Genomic DNA, 25,426 nt, shown 5'->3' with positions numbered 1-25,426 from the left:
TATTTTTATTTTCTATAAATGTCTTGCAGTGACGTCATGCGTGTTCCATTGTCTGCCATCTTAGGGGTCACGAACGCATAGTTTTAAGATGCCTGACGAGTAACATCTGTGATCAGTCTTTAGACATGCACACCACAACAACCTTTAAATGAATATACAGTAACAGTTGTGTGCAAAATATTTATCAGAGGGTGAAGCGTATACACAATACAAGTTGTAAATATGTGCATAAATTATTCAGGATGAAGAGTATTTTTCCTGCAAGAACAGATCATGGGTAAAGAGGCAGGTCTCACCATAGAGTGTATGTGGTGAAAAAGGGTACGTAGAAGGGCTGCTTCTCCGGGTAATGTTTCAGGGAGACCAGCACAGCATAGCAGAACCACACGTACGCGACCAGCTGTAGGGCCATCAGACCGTAGCCTGCAGGGCTGTCATAGGCATAAAGCACTTCACCTGGGTCAAAGAACTGGCACAGGCACAAAAACATGGACATTTTTAGGAGTTCACTGTGGCTCGCCATCTTGCTGTTGCCTGCGTCCTAAATACAAAGATGAATGACCCACTGAAACAACAATGTACAAGTTCAACTCTGTGTCTCGTGTGACTTTGACACTTCCTAACAACTAGATTGTGTGCTTTCACAGCTTTTGCGGGTGTGTGCTTGGCATCCACACACACACACAGGATTGCATTTCACAGTCAAGTGAATTGATAGCATGAGGTGTACAAGGTTACTGTTGCTGCATAATGCATAGCTCTTACGGTTCAGTGTGGCGTTTCGGGGAAGCACCTAGGCAACAAAACCCTGGTGGATCCAGCCTGTAGGTTCCAGAACAGGAACAGTCCTTAAATCCAAATTTCAGACGCCTTTGTAACCTAGTTTAGCGTATTTTTAGAAAGAGCTCCCCAGAGTTTTGAGCTCTTTAACAGCCGGGCCTGTGGAGGAGGGCAGTTGGCAGATAAATTCTGGTTCTTCAGAATCAAATATTCCAGTGTGAAAAATATATTTGAATGATAAAAATAGCAGATTCCCCCTCAGCACTCTTCTCCTCTTGGGTCATTATTATTCTCTATTCAAAGGCTGTAATCCAGTGTCCTTTAAAGCAACAGTTTCACATCCGAATGTGAAACAACCTTCATGGCAAAATGTAATTCATGTATTTCTGAACAGAAGGACATTCTGAAGTTGGGAAATTTTCCCCCACAGACTAAAGAAAAGGCTGTGTAACTCAAATTGTCTCAGACTATTTCCAGAAAATCTCTTAAAGTAAAGCTTTCAAATTTCTAAAGTTTAGTTTCCGATGCCCAACATTACTGGAAATGGATGTCAATTTGAAAAAGACAAAGTTTTGCAAGTCTGTTTTGATGGAGCGGTTTCTAAAATGAAAAGAACTCAAGGGATTTTCATGAGGGGCTAAGTTTAAATGTAATAAATAACTGACAGCCATTACAGCCCACACTGATCTGCGGGCCAAATGAATATTTATGAGATTATGAAATAAAGCCAAAGAGAGCAGCGACACAAGTGCTGATGCGCTGCTGAGTGTCGGCAGGTTGAAAATCTTGCATCCAATTATGTCGAGAGTGTTTCGGAAGCTGCTTTCAAGTCAGACCTGAAGGAGAGAAGCTCAGAATTGTTTACATCTGTACTGAAGTGGGCTTAATGTGAGCACTGTTGAGATGATAGAGCGGTTTTAATTTGTATTATTAATTTGGAAAAGGAAGATAAGCCTCAGCGGAGATAATGATTTGCTTCAGTTTGTCGGAGAATTTGTCAGCAAGATTAAACAAAAACCATCAGGCCAGCTTCAACCAAACATGATGGGAAGATTTCTTCTTGTTCAGGCAGCGTTTGATTGAACATCCACAAAGTCTCATTATTAAAGAGTTTCTTTCAGTCACGACGCACACAACCGCTTCTTCCTGAGTTCTGGTTTTCCTGAAGCAAAAAAGTTCTTAAACGTTATTTTAGAATACAAACATTTTTATGTTTCTATATTAAGTGGGAGCAGAATATCTTCAGACACGAGGAACTGAAACCAGCATCTAAACAAGCTCAGTCACCGGAAAGAGCCTGTCCACATACATCACTGATAGGCTCTAAAGACCTCGCTAATACTCAGGCAAATTGCTCATTTAAAGGTATTTAGTGAGGAACACTTGTTTGTGTCGCAACCTTTTAATCCGTCCACCTGAACAGGATGAGTGATTGATCATTCCGACTTTGCAAGAGTCTTCTTTAGCTGCAAAAGCAATCAAAGCAATGAGTGCCGCGGGAGGACTAACGATTACCCAGCGACACTGTCAAGCTGTTCTTTGGCCTTGAAATATCGAATCTCTTCCACAGATTGGAAGTAATGTCAGATTGAAAATGGTAATTATGTGTCGTGGATTAGCAGTTCTGGTGAGAATTATGAAGAGCAAAATCTGTAAAAAGAGAATCTAAACAACTTAGATGCTCTTCATACCTGTCTGCCACTGGATCTGACAATACATATTACATACCGGTACATACAAGATGTGGGTGAGACCACAACCCCGCCCCCCTTCCCCTCCCTATTCGTGAGAGCTCTGAGCAGGGAGCTTATGGTCCACCCAGCATGTTTTCTACATCACAAATAAGATCCTATTCCTTTTTTTTTAAGATCCTATTCCAACTGCATTTTTTCGTCTGTTCCTGATTCACAATGATTTGAATAAAGAAATACTCAAAAAAGGCCATTTTGAGTTTAATCTACTTCATATGAGTCATGAGAAAAATGCCACATGAACACATTTAATACACCAAAAAAACTATTTTCCTCAGAGTGGGCCTTTAACCTTGAAAATGAGAAAATCACTCAGATTTCAGTGTTGAATGTACCGTATTATATTCATAAGTGGCTCCACAAATGTTTACAAGTAAATTAATTAATTCATCTCACCAGTGAACAGTGGTCCTGGATTAATGTAGAGAATGTTCTTACACTTATAGGTTACATATCTCATACAACACGGTGTGAGCAACAGTTCTGTAAGGTTTTTTGTATTTTACCTCGGCCTCGTAGATGAAGAGGATGACATAGGTGATTGTGTAGACTGTCATGTAGATGCTCAGCTTAACAGAGCCACTGTGACTGATCCTGGCCCTGACACACACAGGAAAAACCAGGAGGGTCAGAGGTCACACACACACACACACGTTGGCAACACAATTACACAAAGACACACTGAGATACAGTGAGGATTAAAATATTTGTCATTGCTTTCGCAAGTCGTACACTTTGACTGATAGAGATAGAATGTATAAAATAATCAAGGAAATCACATTATTTGATTTTTAAAGAATGTATTTGAATAATGGTGTAAAAAATAAGTATTTAGCTTCTACAAATAAGCAATAATTCTGTCCCTTACAGACCTGAAACTTCTTATTTAAGACACTTTTCTATCCTCCACTTATTACCTGTATTAAAGTCACATGCTTGAACTGGTTAGCTGTAAAAAATACACCTGTACACAACCTTAAACAGTCAGACTGTTATGTCTCCACTATGACCAAGAGCTGTCAAAAGACACTAGCAACCAGATTGAAGACGTGAACAAGCCTGGATGAACAATAAGCAAACAGCTTGGTGGCAAGAGACCAACTGTTGGAGCAATTATTAAAAAAAGAAAAGAAATACAAGATCATTGACAATCTCTACAGTAACGAAGTTTATAATTGGTAACCCACAGTTATCTACAGAAACCTGATAAAGACCTACAGGAAACCTTTCCCCTCCTTCATTGCCAACCAGGGTTACATTACAAAGTATTAAGGTGAACGTTGGTTGTTAGCATAGAAGAGTCTAAGTCCTAAGGTAAATATCTATTATCTGTACTATTATACCAATAAATTCTGTAAAAATCAATCAATGTGGTTTTTCTAGATTCTTTTAGTTCAGTCTTTCTCACAGTTAAAGTGTGTCTATGAGGAACTTTACAAACCTTGCATCTTTTTAAGTGGGACGACTTGCAGATTCAGTGACTGGCAAGTATTTTTAAGCCCCACTGATAAGGATAAATATAAAAGAAAGCCACAAAAATACACAGTCAAGCTTTTGATGGTGCAAGATTATGATGACAACCAAACATTTAAACAACCGTTTCCACGTTTCCAAACTCTTGAGAAGAGGAAACAGAAACTTGACTCTTTTTCAGAATTAATCCCTCTTTTCAAACTTAGTTTTCCTTGAACTGATTCATTTCTTTAAAAAACTGTGTAATAGTTGTGTCCAACCTGTCAACCAATCAAGGCTTAGCATGCCTTTAAGCTCGATGATGACACAGCAGCTCATTCATTGGGCTTTAAGAGGTCAGAAAAACGCTCTGAACCCAGCAGAGGCAATAATCCAAGAGTCAAAAAGGCAGCTTTAAGATCTTGCAAGCTCAGTTTTTGCTCAGCTGGAAGACATTTTCAGAGGTTTAAAGCAGAGCAAAACAAATCCACAAAATCATCAACAGAGGGTGAAGCGATGACAAATCAAAACCTTGTGAAACACCTTCTGAAAAAGCTATTCCAATTTTTAGAAAAGCGTGACGGTGCAATTTAGGGACAAACACATGAATCAGAAACTAATGCGACAAGGAGCTGGCATTTTCTGTTTTCAGTTTGATGCTTAAAGTTTGAAACTGGAGTAAAAAGCGACAGAGCTGGTGACAGCTGAGGCAGGAGGGCATTTGTCCTGTCAGGACGGAGACATATACATGCTGATGTTTCAGTAAAGAAAAGGCGCTCATGAATAATATATGTGCAATGGGAACTTTGGGTTTGCCTTTAATGTCAACTAAGCCTTGGAGAAGAAGGAATAAACAAAAAGAAGAAGGGCTGGATGTCACTGCCAAAAGACAGAATTTATTTTATTCTAAAGTTCACTATTCGATTTGGTTTCTGAATCAAAATTATTTGATTAAATGCAAAAAGAGGTATCCTAAAAATAGGAAAAGAACAGGAAAAATCTCTAGAAGAAAATCACTAAGTAGTAAAATCATCTGTCTATGCAGCAAGTCGTTTTTCTTTAACTAGAAATCATAAGATAAGAAGTCAAAATCTAGAAACACGTATTCAAAAAGCTAACTGTTAGTTCTTCTAGCTAACTGTTAGTATTACTTAAAAGTGAATGTTATAACGCCCTAAAATATGTATTTCTGCTAGTTCTAAGCTAATAGTTTGCATTTTTTGAGTTTGAGTCTCTATTAACTTAATTGTAGTTTATTTTGACTACAGGAAAAAAGAAAAGTAAGTAGTGTTTTAGGTGAAAATGACTAATTTTAGAATAAAATTACTATATTAGTATACGAACAAGTTGGCCCAATAAAATAAATCCTCATGCATTCTAAATCTAGCGCTACTTCTTAGAACACAAATCAAAATTTTTGTTTTCAAAATAAAATTGAATGCCAGTTTAACTTATCAACATACTGAACTTTAAAATAATATCCATAAAATTGAACCAAAGCGTACAGTGAGTGCAATTAGAGCTTTTTTTGGTCCTAAATTAAGCTTTTCTATTGTCATGAGTATGGAGGAAAATGATTTTGACTCATTTTAATTATAATTTCCTTATTTGTATGCTGGCTCCTAATGAGACAGAAAATTCTCTACTCAGCTGATTTTAATTAAAATATCTTGAATGTCTAAAAGCAAAGTTTTAGATTTTTGCACTTGGCAAATATTTTGCCGTCAACTTTTAGAGAAGCATTTAAGCATTTAAGCTGAACAAAAACTAGAATTCTATAAAAACAATGATATTCTTGCTTGAAAAAAATCAAAAGAGAACATTTTGAAAGAAAAATGAATTTGAGAAAATCCATTTAGCCTTTTCAAACTGAAGACGGTTCTTTTGTTATTTGAATGGGAAGACCTCAAAACTCCACATTACATTGACGGTCACATCCACACTCCTAGAGCTGACCTCCTGACTGACAATAACTGTGTCATGAGTGGGACAGCAACACACACGGTGACGGTGCAAACACTCTTAAAATGTTACAGGCATGCATGGAAAGACAGAATAAGGAATCAAACCATAATGAGCAACAAAAAAATGCTTCCCTTCCCCCACCTGGTGACAGTGAAACCTTTTCCCAACAATATGAGCATCAGAAGGAACACCAAGAAACTGACGGAGAACAGTAATTTCCCTGGAGACGGACAGAGAGGTGGAGAGAGACAGAGAATGGGAAAGGGAAGACAGAAGGGGTAATTAGGTTGTGGTTTCCAAAACGGTAATATCAGAGGGGAACAATAAAATCAGGTCGCCACACAACATATTGTGCACTGGGTTATATAAAGTCATCCCGCCTACACCCCTTAAACCCAGCTATTACATTTCTCCAGGCGCACACACATCCATCATTGTCTATTCATCCATTCTGCTCAGGCAGGGAGCGATTTTCCAGTGCTGAGCCACCGTCAGTCTTTCAGGGAGTGACCGATGCAGAGAGGGGGAACTCACCCAGAATTTTCAGGCTGCCATTTCCAACGCCGTCTCTGGCATACAGGCCCCAGTAGACACAATGGAACAGCAAGCTGAGCACTGCCAAGGGGAAAAGATGCAAGCAGAGGGGGGAAAAAATGAGAAAATACCAGGGGGGAAGTGATAGAGGAACAGGTAAGCAGGCACAAGAGAAGATGTGGTTATAATCCAAAAAAAAAAAAACTACAGGAGACCATGAGGAAGGATATGAAGGAAGGGAGAGAAAAGGGGTGAAGCTGATAAAGGAGCATTGACAGGGTGGGAGAAGTAAGTTTAGGGTAGTTCAGAGCAGAATTGTGAGGGGATTTGGAGAAAGAAAGTGTGGGGAGAGGATAAGATGAGAAGTGGTGTGTCTTTGTGACTGTAGAGGGGTTCAACAGTAACAGCACGCTTCACTGAACGCTGCAGAGCTGCAGTCTGTTTGCAATAGTTCCTATTCAAAGGCTAATATGTGTGATAATATCTCTGCTCTTGGAGTGAGGATTAACGCATGAGATGCAGCAGCGGCGCAGCCTCCTCCTCCTCCTCCTCCTCCTCATCCAGAGTGTTGACTGGTGTGCCTCAAGGATCCTTGTGTGTCTGTTCGGGACAGAAGCTCTTACCCTCCACACCTGCTGCTGTCATGAACATTTTGTAGGTTGTGTGAAGAAGCTGTCTTCCCTTCAGATTGTCTGGAGAGAGAAAAAAAAAGCAACAACAAAGAAGTGAAGGTGTGCGCGAGCGGCGGCAGGGTGGGCAGAGATAAAAAGGATGGAGATATGCTAACAGATGGCGACAGAAAGTGGAAGAGGAACAGAGAGTGGGAGACAGAAGAGTGGAGAACCAGGACTGGGCTGCACCATTAGCATGCATCCGTCTCAGCTTCTCATTCTTCAACAAGGCCAAATACGTCTCCTGTGCTTTCTGTCAACTTATCAGAGAGCAGATCATTTTAATGCATATTTAAGCAGGTGATTTTACTAGAAAAACACTCAAATGTGAGAGATGGCAGCAGAGGCAGCGGGGAAGAAGGCAACTCACAACATCAAAAACATCCACTGAAGTGTAATTAAAAACTCTTTAAAAATGTAAACCTTAGTGCCTATTGAAACCTTTTTATTTTCACTTAGCAGAGCCTTCATATTTTCTTGGGCTTTTAGGTACAAATTTGATCCACTTTGCCTCAGAAATAACAGTTATATCAAAAAATGATGTTTCATTTTTAATCTTTTGACATAAATAACAAAAATTGTTTAAAAAAAAACTTGTTGATGTTTAAGATTAGTGAGATTCATTTTTATTTCTCTGGTTTGTATATTTAATAAGATAAATCTTTTAAAATGTGATTCAAATTTGAAGATAAAACAGAAATATTTATTTTTTGTCAGCTAGTTTAAATCATGAAAATGTGTGATGATTATATTTAAACTGTAATATTCTTTAATATTTTACAAGTTGAACCTGAATATAGATAACAGCTAAAATGAATCCACTTAATTTTTTCTAACACATTTAAACCAATTTATTTTTATTATTGTTTTTTACCAGAAGAAACTCCAGGTACTACACTCACACTGATCTAATTATAAATGCTGCAGATGCTCTGAAAGTCAAAATTAAATTCCTTTAAATATTTTTATAACTGGGAACCGAATTAAAAATGATAACAAGCTGAAATTTTAAATCAGAGAAATATCACTTTTTTTTGCATGATCACTTTAATGAAAGCTGTAGAACGACTACAGTGGAATAACAATTAACCCGAAATTTGACTTAAGACGTGTTAATTTCAAAAATGTCTTCCAACACATTCACGCAGATTAAATCCTGGTTCATTTTGAAGAGACACATTTTGTAGAGACCTCCAACATCCCATAGCCAACATCATAATCCACATCTCTCCTAAAACATAACTGGACAGCAACAAGTAGGAGTAGTCCCCCTAGAAGCACAGAGATTCCTCCCAAAATGTGCAAAATTCTGTTCTTATTCATTGCCATCTTTTTGAGTGAAATTGTGGTGTTTTATCTATGAAACCACTGTTCAATTTAAAACTGGCTCAGTTTGGTCACATTATTCGGACTCTTCTAAAAGGAGAGAGAACACTTCACACTTTAGATTTACAGACTATTAAACAGAAATAGTGGTTATATCAGGGGTGGGGACCAGGTCTTAAAGGCTGTTGTGTGAATCCACGTGGGACTGAGGTAGGCCCAAAGCAGAACCATAAACCAGGTTGTGATGGAACCCAGACGAAGCACAGAACTGCACGATAACGCTACAGTACTCTTTATAAGAAGTCCCTCCGCTGAGTGAAGTGTGTTGTTCAGTAACAGAAAATCTACACTTTATTGTCATGAAATAGACTCTCTGCCTTTTTAGAGCAAACAAACAGCCAATAAGAAAATATGAGACACGAGGGAGAAGGGCTGTGCTATCCAGTAAAAATCAATGCGCAGCAACGTTTCACAATTTGCTGCCATATTACCCTTAAATGATTCTATATTAAGAGCACCAAAGGTCAAGTATGCGTTGATGTATCACAAATTACAAACGTCATATAGCTCCTCAAAAACTGCTATTTGATTCAATCCTTCTCCACTTCTGCATGAACCTGGTTTATCCTGTTGACCAGAGAGTGATGAAAGTGTCATCAGCTGACAAATCAGAGCACATTGAGTTTTAAAGAAACAAGAACTGAGTTAAATACGTTAGTGCTGATGGAGGCCGTCTTTCTGTGTGTTACAATACATTCTAAAATAATTGTATATTCTGACATCGAAGCATTAAAGTATTTTTCTGTCTCATTTCATATTTAATGAGATTCTGAGATGAACAGCTGTCCTATGACTCTTTTATGCTTATTTTTGTATTGGTGCTTGAAAGTTTAGCAAGTCGACAAATCAGAATAATCCCACAGGTTTTGACAAGTATCTTGATTTAGATAAATCTAATGGAACTCATACAAAATCATCAACACGTAAAGCTCATCTTTTTGGTTGAGCTTTTAAGTTGTTTTTACATTTCCTCATGTTTTAATTAGATTTTATGGGCCATTTTTCCTTGTTTTTTTTGTTTTTAAACTCGTTTTTTATTTGCTGTCAATCACTTTGAGGGGTTCTGTAACCGTAAAAGTGCTCTATGAATAAAGCTGAATTTGAATTTGAATAAAATTTGTGAAATTTTGACAATTGAGTTGATTCCTGCCTCAAATGGCGGGGACACAGGATGCAAAGACCTTCAGACCACTTCAACTAATGCACTGCCACTTAGAGAGAGAAAAAAATTCAATGAGGACCAGCAGCATTTATTTAGTTTTAATTTGCTCCTCAGAGCGGCTTTTCTCAGCCACTTCAGAGTTATTTCAGCTTCAATTCTCACACGATGAACTCACGCTAGAAACATTAAAGCCGCCTCTAACTTTTCATCTTAGCTGCTCATCTTTACATGAAAGCCGAGCTCTGCTCCCACCATCCACCCACTCACGCTCGTGCCCTGTCCAGAAAAAAAGAAAAGCCTCGAGTAAAGCAGGTGCATGCGTCACCGTTGCTTCACTGAGAAAAAAAAAACACAAGAACCTACTCTGATCCCATCAAGAGAACATGCAGATTTTAAAACCAAGCTGAAGAACAGAAGATTTAGGGATTTCTGTGAACATTAAAAGTCAGAAGAAATGGGAAAAACAGGTATTCAACTAAGTGGAAAAGGTGGTACTCACAGGCGAAGTAGCAGGAGAGGAGAAACACCAAAGAGAAGATGACCAGGAATGTGATGTCCGTCTCCAAGATTCCTGTGAGTCATTGAAGACAAAACGTTTAGACAAAAGAGAATCCTAAATGTAGAAAATTGAATGATGGAAAGATGGAATTTAATTTGAGGAAAATATTGGCTTAGCTATAGAACAGAAGAGAGTAAAGGAAGGGAGGTGGCCTTACATATGCGGGAATAATTCATTCTGAAGATCCATGGGCATCTTATTCTTTTCATTCCTCCTTTTCAGTTCATCCATCATCATTAATTCATTCATCCATCCCTTCATTATTGCGATTTGTTCAGTGCAGTGTGCTTTATTGGCCGTGCTAAGTGGCGCTGGCTTGTGTCATCGGAGATTCGTTCTATAATCTCTCTCTTTCCATTTAATCACTCTTACCAAACTCGTCTGCAGAGAAATGCTGCGTCCAGAAAGACTGCCCATTGGTCAGCTTCATCTCATACTCCAGCTGTAGGCCGTCGCCCTGCAGGGGGAGAAGAGGCAAGCGAGAGATGAGCGGGTTTGTTGGAATCTCCGTTCTCCTGTGTCGTTAAAGGCTTTCTGATTAGTGCAAAATATGATGAATGCTTTCTGCTGTGCCGGGCAATTCTGCTACAGGGAATTGCTTTCAAATTTATATTTAAACATTCTCAGGACAAATAGCTTTTGTCTCTAGAATATTAAAAATGAATATTTATGGATCACATGGAGGGAAAACAATCTGATCAGGAGTAAAAAATGACTAAACTGTTTTAATCTCCATCTGCTGGGTCACACCTAAAGCTGTGTTTCACTAAGCAGTAAATGCTTCACTGAACCAGTCATGTTTGTCCAAATGTTCATAAAGTACCAGCATCGATACAAATGGCCGAAATGATAGATTATGAAAGGTAGCACAGATCAGCCAGAGTACGAAGAGCGTCTGCTGAATCTGGTGTGGGTTCACTTTCAGCTCATGCTGCCAAAACAGTCCTGACCTTCAGGCCACGGCCTGCTGACGGTGTGCCGTGCTTTCTGGCACAGAGATGTTAGCAGCATACGCTATGACCACAGGTAGGCCTCTACAGATTAGACTTGTTCCTGTGCATCCCATGGGTGTGTGATCAAATTAAGGTCAGAACGGCAGCACCTCAGGCTTTTTGTTGCTTTGACTTCTTGCAGCCAGTTTTCCTGAAGCCCCATTAGGTCAGGGAATGAAACGTTGTGCTACAAGAAACACAAAAACAGCTTGACCCTAGAACGCTTTCGCTATAAAAAGCTACACCATCACTTTTGCCGGGTAATTTTTACCCAATGTAATGTACCCAACGAATAGTACTTGTCATAGAAAATATATCAAAGCGTGACAACACATGATAAATTAAAGTGGTTTTCTTTTATTTTCAACTTTGTAATGTATAACAAAATGAAAAAAGAAAAACATTGGAAGTTCCTAAAAACGTGCTCAGAAATTCCTAAAAAAATATTAAAATGATACTAGAAACTTGGTCTTTGGTTCATCCATTCCTGGGACATGTGAGACTTCCCTGATGAAGGCACAGACTCCTTGACACTCGACATATTGAAATTCATGTTAATAGTTTTGCTCGGTTGAAAATCCCCTGGCGATGGTGCTCTAGGGTCAAAGGACAAAGAAATCTTCAGGTCTCTCTTGAAAAAGTATGATCTAAAGAGTCATGTAGATGTCATGAATTGAGGTTTTTAGAAACACCTCAGTAGGTTTTGCTTTCAAAAAGCTGATCTGTTCTGGTAATAAATTACTACGTTTTGATGTTGTGACAGTAAGATGGAAGGAAGACATGATGCCTACCTCAAATGAAAAAGAGATTTATTTTAAACCCAACATATAAGCCTGCTTTTTTTAGGCACAAATCAAAAAAAGTTTAACAGTAAACAGCACAATGTTACTACATCATCACCTCACATGCACTCCTCAAATCTCACAGCCAGAAACTTTTTCCTCGCAGGAGGTTGTCGGCTGATGAAAAAGCACTAATTCCTAGCTTCTGACATTCCTGTCTGTCAAATCACAACATTGTTATTTTCTGTGGAGGGGATAGAGCTGGAATCCCATCCCACAACACTTTGAACAACAAAACCTTGATTTTATCAAACGTTTCTGCTTTAAGTGGGAGAAAACATCCAGGCTCTCCTTGGGGAAGCAGAGACTGAACGCATCTTCAGAGTGGAACTGTGTTCTGCAGTCACCGAGTCTCAGAGCTGACCTGGAAGCAACTCAGAATCCCCCAGGTGGAAGCAAGAAGTGAAAGAAGACAAATAGAAAAAAAGGCTGTTCCATATACCCTGTTGCCATTACAAGTATGATTTCCTCTGTAAATAGGTGTAATACAGATTTCTCTGTAAGTTTCAGTTTTCTGAATTTTTGACAACTATTATTGTTATTGTGTTATGCTTTTGCTGCTGTTACATAGAATTATCCCCACCGTGTGCTTAATAAAGCATTTTAACTTATGATTCAGATCAACATAATTACTGCTCTTTAGAAGGAGTAAAGAATTAGTACAAACTATGATAAAAATAAAATCCATCGCGCTCTGACATCATTGATCATTGATCATTTTGATCATTTAGAAAAAAAACAGATTTTACCAGATCTTGTTATTAAAAAAAAAACAAAATAAACATTTTTAAGCAATTGGGTTTTTTAAAATACATTTTTAAGTTTAAAAAAAAAAAAAGGGCAATACCTATAAACTCTCATAATTCATCCGTTTCAGTATTACTGGGAAGTAATTTGAACTACTTCAGATTGCCTCATTTTTGTTGGGCTATTTTGGGACTGGCTAATGTCCAGAATAAATTGCCATGGTAAGAATTGATTAGAATTTTAACAGCACTTGAGTCCACACTTAGATGAGGCCATTCTAAAAGCTTTTTTATCTCATTTCACCCGTTCTGATGCCGTTTATCCCAGTGTGCTTCAGGTTGTTTTTGTTGACCCAGTTTTATCCAAGCTTGAGACAGTGAACAGCAAGCTTCACCTTCTGCCTCCGGACACCAATATGCGAGAAAGTTTTGAATATTTCTAGATTGATTATGTGACTGATTATGTGCTGTTCTAAAATAAAATAAAAATGGCCAAATTACTAGACAGGGAAACAAAAAATAGATGTCTTTTCAAACTTTCAGATGACTTACATGGAATATTTTACATAGCTTTTTTTATTCTAGTAAAAATGTTTAAATTGATCAACGTGGCTCTGAAAACAACATGATTTTATTTTATGCTGGAGTATTTAAAAATAAATCAAACGTAAACCAGATATGGAGTAATGTTCATTCTTGGCAGTTGAACCAACAAGAGGCATCAAACTAGAGTGAACTTGGGTGGTAAAGGAGGAAAAAAAAAAAGAAAGACGGGTGCAAAGAACAAGAGAAAGGGCACAGAGATGGGTTGACAATCAGAGCACAGAAAGCTCATTTCACACACGCGAGTTCAAAGCAGATGGAGTTTGCGCTTGTTGCAGCGGAGCGGGGGAACAGAGATGGAGAAGGGAGAAAAAAAAATCTTTGAATTTATTCGGCAGCCTGAGACTCCATCTTACTCCCTCTATCAAAAAGGGCGAGAAGCGTGCAGCGTGCACAAAATCAATACAGACACAAAGAGCAAGGAGACAGAGATAAAGAGCGATAGATGCAGAGAAAGTTTAAAATACTGGTGAGGAGAAAGCACAAATGAAGAAAAATGAACAACGACTGCATGAGGAGATGGAGTGATGGAGGGAAGAGATGGAGCTTCACAGCTGGAATTCTTCTTGTGGGATAGACAAAGTCACAGTGCAAGTTTAGAGTTGATGACTGGCTTCTCTTGTAAGAGGCTCCTGATTTACTGAACTGCAGTACAAAATGTCAAAACGGTTCCACATAAAGATTTATACCATCTTGTGACTCTTTTGGCATCTGGGAGTCTTTTAAAACTGCTGCTCTGGTACACAAATGTTTATGTCATGCAAATGAGTGCAGCAAAGTAATCTGGAAATGCGAAAAAGGAAAAGTATTTCATATTTGAAGGCAGCTGACACTCTGACAAGCGTTTCCCTCTTTATTAAAGTCCCATCTATTGATCCATTTTCAAACCATTCCCAGGGTCCCTTCACTATGATGATGCCGTTTTTAGCAGTAGTTCATTAGAAATTCACCTCTGACTAGGGACTGTTGGCGTGAAGTGAGCCTGCCCTGACTTTCCATCATCCCTTTGTTTACATGCTCTCTCGCTGGCTTACAGCGCCAGTATAACATTTTTTGCTGCAACAAAAATGGGGAGCAATATTGGAGCTATGCAGCCAGACAGTTTTGTTGCCAGCTCAGACGAGGAAAACAAAGATGTGCATGGATCTATTTGTCTACATGTGGTTGCATCAGAATAGAGTGGAGGATGGAGCTTGTCGTTTCCATCTGCTCCTGATTCACAACAACTTAAATGAATACTCAAAAATGCAGTTTTGAGCTTAATTTCTCTAAAACATTTCTTCCATCTTGAAAAAAATGCCACAAGAACATGTTAAAACACCAAAAAAAATAACTTTTAATTGTGAGTCTTTAAAGATGTATATAACATATCAAAACAATACAGGTTTTTTTTGAGCCAAGCTCTTTCACAACTGCATGGGATTCATAAATAAAAAATTAAACATGAGACATTCTAACTCTCAGACCTACAGCAGACCGACCAGAACTGACATTTCCAGTCTTGCTGTTCAAGTCTAAAGCCTTTATTTTGTACTGGCAGCTCTCACTTGAACACTGATGTTTATACTGCTGCAAAGATGCCTTCAGTGTGCCTCGGAAAGTGGGACATCAAACTTCATTTTTAAAATCTAACTGTAAAAAAAGCTTCAAATAGAACAAAGCCAAATTCACAAAGCAGTCATTTCAGTTGAAGCATCAGGAGAGCTAAACTCAGGATGAAATTATTGAAAACTTTATTGAGAATAATACAACAAAGTTCACTTTGTAAGCTGCTTCTTTTTGGGATGTTGTAAAAAATTGATAAGAGACATTATCTGGGTTAGTAAACAGAAAACAAGTTCTCCGAAGACTCAGAAGTCTAGATGCACTTGTGCAGCACAAGCGTTCCGTTGGATTTAAAAAACGCTCCCTAATCAAGAAAGAATCAGTAAAAATCCAGATTTTTTATCTTCTTGATCTCATCCTCCTTTGCCGTAGGATAATCTGGTTTTACAAACACGCTGCTATTGTATAGTTTATAGGAAAACTCGTTTAAACTGTTTGGTCCAATGACTTTATTTAGCTGTAAGTGTAGCTGCTGAACAGAATTTCTTCACTGTATTCTAGTGTTCAGAGTCACAGTCTGTTGGCTTGTCAGAGGCCCTGCAGCCTAAACCGTTGATGCTTGTATATCCAAAACCATCACACTAAGCTGAAGAGCATCTTTGGAGCCGTTGTGTTGATATGCTGGTGATGCTTAGTATGTGCATAACAGTGGGCATCAGGTTCACACTTAGCCATCTCAGGGGATTTCATCCTGGAAGAAAACTGAATTTCATCTGCAAAGCTTTTGTGATCAATTTTGTTTCACTGCTTGGATCATTTCTTTTAGTCCTCAATTTCTCTGAGCAGGACATGGTTCACCATTAAGGAATATCTTGCAGTTAGAGAAGACTGGACTTTTAAGTGTTGCCACTCAGTGATTTATTCTAAAAAATAAAATACAATAAAAAAATCTCTTACATTAAAATGATGGGCTTGAATTGTACAGAGACGGTTTTAAAACTCTTCCAAAAGTGACGGGCAGCAACAGTTACATTTCTTTTTTTATTACTTGCATCATTCCTCTTTGGGATTGTGTGGTTGCACATTTGAAGGCCCCAGGCCAGCCAAGTAATACGTCGTCTGCTTTTATAAAAGTGCTCACATTGTTGATCAGTAATTGGATTTGATTAAGGCAAGAACTAGGCGTCATTTTGACTGCTTTCAAAAACTGCCTCATCATAACTTGGTTAAAGGGAAGAAAACCTGTGGACCTAAAGGACCCCAACTTTTCCTTAATGTGTGTACATTTTATTCTAACATTGTTTTATCATTAAAATGTGAAAAACACAAATGAGATTAATCCCTCGAGTGACCAAAGCAATCAAATAGACTCCAAGCGTTTTAGAGGGGTGTCGTATTTCATGCGTCATACATTTTCCTGGTTTTTCTCGTCGTTTTGTTTCATTAATCTTTTTGAAACTAATTATAGCTTCATTCTAAACCCAATAGAGAAAAAATGACAAGTAGAAAAAAAATGACAGCTAAGGAGGTTACCATGAAATGGAAAAGGCCTGTTAAGATGAATATTCCATGACATTAATCTAATTCGTCTATAGTGTTTTAGAGACAATGGAACACTCCATTTCTTTATAATTTTAATCAGCTTCTTGATGAGTTTTTAACCTTTTATCCCATAAACTCTTAGATATTTTCAATATAATCCAAATAATGTCAGAGCAGTGAAAATGACAGCCATGGTCATCATGGTTGTGGAGTTCTGTGAGGAACACTTTTTAATGATTAATGCACAATGTAGTTTATTATTCTATTCATCTATTGTAAACCTTAGAGTATTTTAGCAAAATATTTTAAAATGTTATGATTATTTTAACTATATTTTTAGACGTTTTAGTAAATAAAGTGTATTCTTGGTTTATGTCCCAGTGGTTTGATTGCTCTTTGTGCTTACCCTGTACAACACATCCAACAAATCACCAAAGCTGTTTATTTATGGGTGAATGCCTCTGCAGAAAACTCATAAGCTGTCAAATAGTCTTGCAATTACCTCTTATTTATTACTCTCCAGAAGTGCAGCGTTTCAAGTCCAAACATGCCGGCCATCTGGCACAGGCGAAGAATTCTGTCCTGCGTGACAGTGTTGGATGTTTCTGAGTGAGACGCCGTCTATAATGTTCTTGCCTCTGCTCAGTATCCAAAAAGCATCTGCTGTTTTTCTATGTGATTTCCTTCATGAGGTTGATTGATTTGGCTGGGTTGACAACCGCAACATTTTGCCTTTTTTTTTTATGTGGGTCTGCTCTCATTTCACCTCTTGTCCTTGTTGAGGGGATTTTCACATCAATACACATACATTTTGACCAGAATATTAAGGCAGATGTTCTTTAAAGCAAAGTTTCCATTTCCTTCCTTTCTTCTATTTTATTTATATTAAACATATATTCATTATATCCTTATTTAAGCCAGCTTTTGCACACTTCATTCCCTAGCCGCTCCGCAAAACTGATTCTGTGAACAGTCCCTAAAACAAACTCCTCAGTGGGTTCTTTATCCTTTCAGTCTGAAGCACACAGAGACTGGAATCATTTACAAAAAAAACCTAGACTGAACACTTATTTTAGACAGTTTTTAAAAAGGAATCTTAATGATCACTTTAAGAAAAAATGCTCCTCTAACTTAGTTTAATGATTCTGATTATTTTAATTTTTTATTCATTGTATTTATTGTAGTGATTGTCTGTGTTATTGCTGTTTTATCCTGATTTTTTCTGTCTGTGAGTCTACTGGAGCCCCTTTTATTTCACTCTCTTAAAAGGGCTAGCCTTTTGCCAGACAGTTGAAAATAATATTTATTTTTAATCTGATGAATAAAGGTTAACAAAATGCTCCGACTGGGGTCATCCAGGGAGAGGCATGCAAAGCTGCTCCGCTGTGTGTTTATCTTGACAGAAAGAGATTTAATTAAATATTCTAACAAACAGACACACTCCAGGTATCATTACATTAAAACAAAGAATTAAGTAATTAAGTTTTTATTCTGTAAATGAGGTGGAGAAATTCAGCACATTTGTTTTTTTCCTTTGCAAAAAGAAGGGAAAAAATACTTCAGATTTGTAAAATAATGCAGCGATTCAGGTAATTAATTAACCCTAAGTTATTATCATTCACAGATCTTCGGCTCTATAAATAGCAATAACTGGAATATTATGTAGAACAGATGAAATAACAATTACAGCAATTTGACATTTCCCAACCAAGTTCAATTGAGTGGAAATGGTAATTAAAGCTGACATTTTCCTATTTAATGCATTCAGGAGAACTGAAAGCAGACATTGTGCAGCTCCAAAGACTTGTAAGCTGATATAGACCCACTTCTGCAAAGGTAGAAAGTGAGACGGCACATTAAAGTAAAGCTGGAGAAAAGGAACAAAGAGAAAAATGCACTGCGGCACCCGGTTCTCTGGCACCCCCTGAGGGATGCATTAAATGAGAAAAGATGTAACAAAATGAGATGAATAAGATGGGAAGCAAAGAAGAAAAACACAATTAAGAACAAGCTGACAGAGAGCAGTAGGAGGCACAGAGGTAAACAGATATGAAAAAGCGTGGAGCACGTCACAGCTTGGTGACAGAGTTGAAAGAGCGCAGGACATTTCTAAAGATTGCCGACGACAGCGGGAGAAAAGATGAAGAGGTTTGAAAGCGAAACGGAAGCAGGAAGGCAAGCGGTGAGAGGCGAGGGGTGGAAATCGGTTGTGGGACGAGGCGTGCATGTGTCCATAAGAGACGAGACGAGCTTTTATACTCCAGTCCAAAAGCATTAGACGGCGTGTCTTTCACTGGATGCTGGCAAGATCCCCGGCCACACTCCACAGGAAGCATCCATTCTAATCATATCCCGCCTCAGCCGGCACGCTCCAAAACAACCCTCCCCAAAACAAAACAAAATTCAAGGGCATGGGCACTCACATTCACAGTTCCATGCAGAGTCCAGAGGATGACGCTTGACTAGCAATATGTCACTGATAAGGAGTCCTGCTGCTAATTTAATGCATTTATCCTGTCATTCACTTTCATAACACCATGAAAGCACCGAATACCCAAACTCTGAGGGCTTGTCCTTGACCGATGCCCTTAGGAAAGGAGCATGCAGCATCACTATTCCAACTTATCTAATCCTTCCACAGACAAATCCAAAAGCATCACACAGAAGCAAAAACAGAATCTTAAAAAAATTTAATAAAACACTTCTTTCAAAAATATTTCTTTTATTTTGCAAGAAAAAAATCTTATCAAGAGAAAATAACTTTAGTTAAAGAAAATATGTCTAAGTGGTTAAAACTTGTTTCTCCAAATAAGAATTCTTGGAAAAGATAATTTTTCCTACCCCATTTTGTTTGCTAAATAATTTTTTTTTCCCATTTTAAGATTTTTGACTTATTTCTATCTTGCGGGCCTGTTTTTTGCAGTGCAAAAAAAAAAAACAAAAAAAAAAAGTTTTTTTTCTTATCAAAACTCAACATCAGTTGAAGCCTTCAGATGGGATGAAGCCAGATGTCCAACTCAGTTCAAAGATCAGAAAAAGCAATGTGGTCCACTGGAGATAAAACCGCTCACACAAACACAGGAAATACAGAACCAGATTTGAGGACAAAGGACTTGTTGTCAACAGAGGATGATATATATGTGAGGAGGTCACAGGCAATATGTAATGACCTACTCTGATAAAAATCATGTTTTATGGTATTTTAACATGTTCTTGTGGCATTTTCCTCATGATTGAGGACATATAAAGAAAATTAAGATAAAGAAAATAGCATTTCAGAGTATTTCATTTTTTACAAATCATGTTTCAGATAAAAGAAGATAAAAATGCTGTTGGAAAAAGCTTGTAGCTGTGACTTGTAAGCTCCAATCAGCAGGGCTCAAGGTCCCTGCTCTGCTCCATTCTCATGCATCTACTTGACGATTAGATCCACATACGTCTTAGCTGGAATCTGGCTCTTGTGTGTATGGCTGGATGGCTCCAATATTGCTCACCATTTGTGTTGCACCCGTAATGATGGGATGATAGGTTGGGGTTGTGAGGGGTCATATTAGCAGAGAGAGTGTCAACAAAGGGATGATGGGAAGTGGGAGCAGACCAACACCCTGCCAGCAGTCTAGCCAACAACAGGTGAATTTCTAATGACCTACTGCCGCTCAGCAAAATCTATGTTCTAGAAAATGACAACTTTTTTAATTTTGCCTAAAAACAGCATAATTCTAATAAAAAATAAAAATGGGAAAAGCTTTGAAAAAGATCAAACGATGATTGGAGTGGGACTTTAAGCAGCTTTTTAACATTTTGTCTATCTGGATTTGCCTTTTTCCGTCTCTTTTTGCCAACCAGCAGAACTATATTTAACAAAAAATAGCCTGGTGGGGAAAATGGAGAACAGGGATCTATGTGCTTGAGCTAAAATTATACCCAGGCTGATTTAACTTTCTGTTTAAAAGCAGCACAAAAAGTTTCCCTGAAACACCAAGACTGTTCAGCGCTCCTCTGGGTGATCAGTTTCATTTCAGCTTGTTCCTGAAATATGTAAAAACTTTTGAACTTCAAAAGATGACGTTTCCTTAACATGTCCTACTTAAAAGAAAGTAGAGAGATAAAGGTTTTTGTTTCTCCGAATCAAAACAAGAATGCAGAAAAGAGTCAGACAGTGGGTGATTTGCCTGTTTGTGCGTCACAGCTTCTGCTGCCTAGCAGTAAACTGGAGACAGAGGCGGGAGTGGCGAGCTGGGTCAGAGGTCAGCGCTTACCCCACACTTGCTGAGAGCGATGTACCACCATCTCTCCCTGACTGAGCGGAAACTGCGACCACCCACACAGCTCAGCACCTCCTCGTTGCCATCGCCTTCCACCTGACAGCCAGAAGAAATGTGTTGAACAAAGGACATCTTTTTATTTCCCCCAAACAGGCAGCATATTGTACCTCAGAGACCGTCACAGCAGAGTGGGAGGCCGAGATGAGAAGATACGAGCATATTTCACACCTCGGTATAGACTGTAAAGTGGCAGCGTAATCTACTAAACACCAAAACAACAGCAACATGCCGACGATCACACCCCTTAATGCAACAAAGGAGTTGTGTTACTTGTTAAAAAAAAGATGTTACAGCGAGGAGACGTCTTTTGATACCTTGCTGACAGGCGGGCTGAATCATCAAACGTGTAAAAATGTAATTCAGTTATAAAAAAACCAGCAGGACATCTGTTTTTCTCCCCTCAAGAGGGGAGCTGAAAGCACTGGGGTTTATATGGCAGCCTATATTTCAGCTTTTCTCAGGGAAACTGCAGCTCAGCACAGGAGTTTAAATATACATGCTGACGTATTTGTGTCGTCTTACCACGCATCCTGACCAGGTGTAATGTGTGGTGAGATTGATGACCTGGTTGTTTTCAGGCCTCAGCACTGCTTCCTTCTGGTAACAGTTCTAAGAAGAAAAGAAAAAAACATGTTTGAAACATTGAACAAAGCACTTAGAAAAATGTAGACACATGTTGTCTTTCAAGCAAAAAAAAAAAAAAAAACATTTTCTTCTTGGCCTTTGGGGTAGCTTTGGATTCTAAACACACTTTGTGTTTCTTCTGTAGTGGATTTATTCATGCAGGATTTCTTTAAAGAGGAGCAAAAATGATGAGTGGAGGAAAAAGGGCTGAGTGTTTGATTCAGGGGATCTAACAGAGGTTTGACAGAAAGCTGAGGAGTGAGGGGAGCCTGTGAGGGCAAAGGAAATGTCTTAAACACCCCATCACATCCATGTACCAGAAGATGTAAGGCAAAGGACGTTTACACTGCAGACAAAACTGACTGTACACACAAACTGGGTGTTTGGGTTGATGTGTAAACCTATTACGCCTAAATAAAAGAACAATACATCACAATCACATCACGCGTTCACCAAGTTTTTAATAGTTGAGCTTGTTCATTTGTTTTACATTTAGGTCCTTTAGGACATGTATTTTAACTTAATAATAGGCTAAACTGATAAGTGCAGCTGTTCTATAAATGATCACTATTAGTAGAAATACTTCACTTTTTTGTCATTTTAGTTTCCCTTTTACGAAATACATTTAAGTAAAAATTGAACTTTGAGAAATAAATGTACAATTATTCAAAAAAGTTTCATAAATACATTATTTACAGGCCCAAAAGCTTTTTAATGCCAATTTCTTAACTTGCAACTCTAATACTGATTTAAATATTTTCCTTAAGGCTAGATGATGACTAACCTCTGCTTGGACAGCTCAAGGACAGATATCTACAAATTCCTCTTAAAGCCCCTCTTCGCTCATCTTTTGATTTTTTTTTTTTTTTAAAGCGTTCAATGTTTTTTAAAGTATGTGTTGCTGTGTCGTTTTCTATGACAAAGTATTTGCAAAACGGCAGGAGTTGGAAATTTGTTGTAGGCAGGATTGTTGCCACGGAGCAACCCCTCACAACACTCCTTCATATTCACTTGCTCCTCCACGCCGACCCATACTCTTCCAATCACATTCATCTACACTATAAGCACAGGAATGATTGGAAATGGGGTGGACTTAAGCCGCGCCCTCAGTCCTGCCCACAACTCAGAGGCCAATTTCAAATGAACTTCTGCCGCTCTGCAGAAACTATGTCCTGGAAAACAGAACAGTTTTTTTTTTTTTTCGTTTTGACTAAAAATGACAAATATAATTAAAAGACCACTGAGAACGCTTTACAATAGATCAAAAGATGATTGGAGTGGGACTTCAAAGGATAAAGAGGTCACTTTCTTTGTTTTTCACTTTGCACTAAAACACATTTTCTGATAAAAGACTACAAGAATCAAGTAGCAGCGTTTAGCCTAAATGGTGTTTTTGTTTGGTTGCATTAATGTAGCATCTCAAACCTGGTTCAAAGACAGGATTGTGAAATCAAGCTCAAAGTGTGCACTTCAGCCTCACTGGAACTTGATACCATAAATTCTCCAGTTGCAAATTTTTTTATACATCTGGGCTTTAAAATTGCTGTAGCCAGAAGATAAACTGTTTTTTCAAAAACCTTCATCTCTTTTTCTGCTTGCAGCCATCACCCCAGCCCCGTCTTTTTCAGGGAGCAGATTTCTCTGGTGTCTCAATTTGTGTTAAGAATCTGCATTCATCATCCCTTTTTTTTCCTCCATCGCATGCTTCGTCAATAATAAATGACTGCCTGTGAGCAAAATGCTCGCTTTTTAAAAATGTCAACTGTTGAAGAACTGAGCGTCCAGGCAGAGTGAGAAGAGTGATCCTTTCTCTGTACGTTAAATTGTGAAACCACGCTTACAGTAGCGACCTGTAAAAAATGGATTTTTCCTCAGGAACAGAATGCAGTGTGTTAGTTTCTCACCTTTTCGGGCCTCTTGTACACAGCTGGCCACTGAGAACTGTCATCAAAGTAGAGCAATATGTTCTGACAGCAGCGAGACTGCAGAGGCGAGAGACAACGACAGGAGAAGAGACTGCATCGGTTATGGTATGGATCGCTAAAGTGACTGCCAGATGACTTCAGAGTTATGGTCCAAAAACCATTTTCAGAACCAGACTCAGACACCCCCCCCCCCCTTCTAAAAATTACCCTTAAAGTGCCAGGACTGCCGTTTAATTCATTTATTCAGTCTCTAGGCGTGAGCTCAACAGGATATAAAAAGTTTAAAAAGCGAGTTGTTGATGTGGAAAGAGGAACAAGGTGAGCACAGCAGGAACAGCCAATGGCAGAACAAGGAACAAGCAGTGGCATCAGTTCAGAAAAAACACTGGAAGAACAAGAGGGAGAAGAGAAAACAGAGAAAGAGGCTGCAAACCACAGAAAACCTGACCACTCTATCAGCAACACCCTTGTGTAATGAAATAGATGAACAAAATACCACACAGAATAAACCACAGAGTTTGTTTTTATATGAAGTGAAATTTCTTTAATTCAAACTATTCTTCTAGATGTTTTTGTTGTAGAGCAAATGCATGCAGAATATCAACTAACAGGTGGATATAACAGGTGTGGCATGCAGGCTTCTTCAACTATGTAGTTTTAATTTTCCTTGAAGTAAATTTTGTTGATGAATATTTCAACTTGTCAAATTACATTTTCCTTCAGTTAGTTAAGAAGTACAAAAAAATCTTTTTATACAAGATGGTTCAGACTTTTGAGAGAGCCTTCTTTAATTACTCAATTTATTGAGAAATTCATTAAAATATTCATTGAGAAATTCTTAATAAATTTAAAACTACCGCTTTGATTAATGTTTTAACTGAAATAAGTTGCAAGTTTCTTTGCAATTGTATGACAGCAAAATTAAGAATATGTTTGGCGTCGTGTCACCAGGCACATTCAACTTTTAGCATATCTGCTGCCTTCCAACAGCTAGTCTTTTGAAAATTTTCTTTTGAAAAAAATGTTTTTATGAAAAAAAAAAAACTAGTTTTAGAAGAACTTTCCCTTTTGTATTGTTTCATTTACATTCTAAAACATCCAACCTTCCAGATTTTTAAATGAGCACACACACATGCACACACACAAACATTTGTCACTCTACCTTTGAATAGCGAAATCGAAAATCCAGCCTTCCAAAGTCAGTAAGAAAACAAAAGCGTGTGAGGAATACCCAATCCTGCAAAAAGCACATAAGGAGAAAAGTGTTAGGCACTGTGCATTAAAATCATGCATTTATATTCAAAATAATCCTAACGAATCCATACAAAACAACAACCCTGAGAAACTATCCAATATGACGCAAATGTTGATCAGATGCACATTTTTTTTTCTTTTTTTAGATGCACTTCGACATATTACCTACATTAGTGCATGTAGAGTTCTACGTAAATATTTGGTCATAAAACAGAGAAATTGAAGTTTAGGGTTGAGCTGATCCAGATCTCTTCTAACGTGCTTTGAGAAGTGAACAGCTCTGCAACTGAAGATGGGAACTATTAAAAGCTGTGACCTTATTCCAGATTTTAGTTGCGCCCCATCCTGTATTTTGCCCCATATTAAGTATTACCTTGCAGTCTGCTGCTCGGTGTCACCAAATGGTTGAAAATTTAAAAAAAGCTACAAGGCATCTGCAGAGAAAACACATTATTTTAAACAGTATGGCATTTTTTAAATATAATTTTCTGGTTTTTAATTCTAAACAAAACGAATACAATCTTAAACAATCACATAATACTACAGTTTGGCCTTCAACCAGAGGAGGAATTTATCTAACAAAAGGTAACACTCCAAGACCCACAGCAGTCTCCAGAGGGGCCTGTGAGGTGCAGGGGAGCCAGAAAAGGTCAAAATGATTCATCTGAATAAAAAGGCTGCATGATGTGGAACAGTTACAGACACTGTGAGAAAAAAAAGGCAGAAATTCAGGATTCCTCAGTTTTATATTGGTGCTGTTTACTGATT

The 25,426-nt window shown here is 38.2% G+C and overlaps 1 protein-coding gene and 1 long non-coding RNA gene across 2 annotated transcripts in view; both read right to left on the bottom strand.

Moving 5' to 3' along the window:
* Nucleotides 1-25,426, bottom strand: part of tmem145 (transmembrane protein 145) — a 54,467-nt gene that overhangs the window by 10,112 nt on the left and 18,929 nt on the right. Inside the window, exons 2-12 of the mRNA XM_023964041.2 lie at nt 24,567-24,641; nt 23,384-23,461; nt 21,378-21,464; nt 20,790-20,891; nt 10,633-10,717; nt 10,201-10,272; nt 7,106-7,174; nt 6,483-6,563; nt 6,090-6,168; nt 3,038-3,131; nt 297-469 (exon numbers count right to left, since the gene is read on the bottom strand). Of these exons, the coding sequence (XP_023819809.2) occupies nt 297-469; nt 3,038-3,131; nt 6,090-6,168; nt 6,483-6,563; nt 7,106-7,174; nt 10,201-10,272; nt 10,633-10,717; nt 20,790-20,891; nt 21,378-21,464; nt 23,384-23,461; nt 24,567-24,641 (995 nt within the window). The remainder of the gene's footprint in view (nt 1-296; nt 470-3,037; nt 3,132-6,089; nt 6,169-6,482; nt 6,564-7,105; nt 7,175-10,200; nt 10,273-10,632; nt 10,718-20,789; nt 20,892-21,377; nt 21,465-23,383; nt 23,462-24,566; nt 24,642-25,426) is intronic.
* On the bottom strand, nt 9,769-10,137 carry LOC110016690 (uncharacterized). The gene is made up of 2 exons (XR_002292022.2): nt 10,065-10,137; nt 9,769-9,977 (listed from the first exon to the last, which is right to left on the bottom strand). It is a non-coding gene; the product is annotated as an uncharacterized LOC110016690 (long non-coding RNA).

This window comes from Oryzias latipes, chromosome 16 (genome assembly GCF_053564925.1).
Source record: "Oryzias latipes strain Hd-rR chromosome 16, Olatipes_Hd-rR_3.1".
NCBI classification, from domain to species: domain Eukaryota; kingdom Metazoa; phylum Chordata; class Actinopteri; order Beloniformes; family Adrianichthyidae; genus Oryzias; species Oryzias latipes.
The sequence above is the reverse complement of the archived record's forward strand: the minus strand, read 5'-3'. Positions and strand labels throughout refer to the sequence as shown.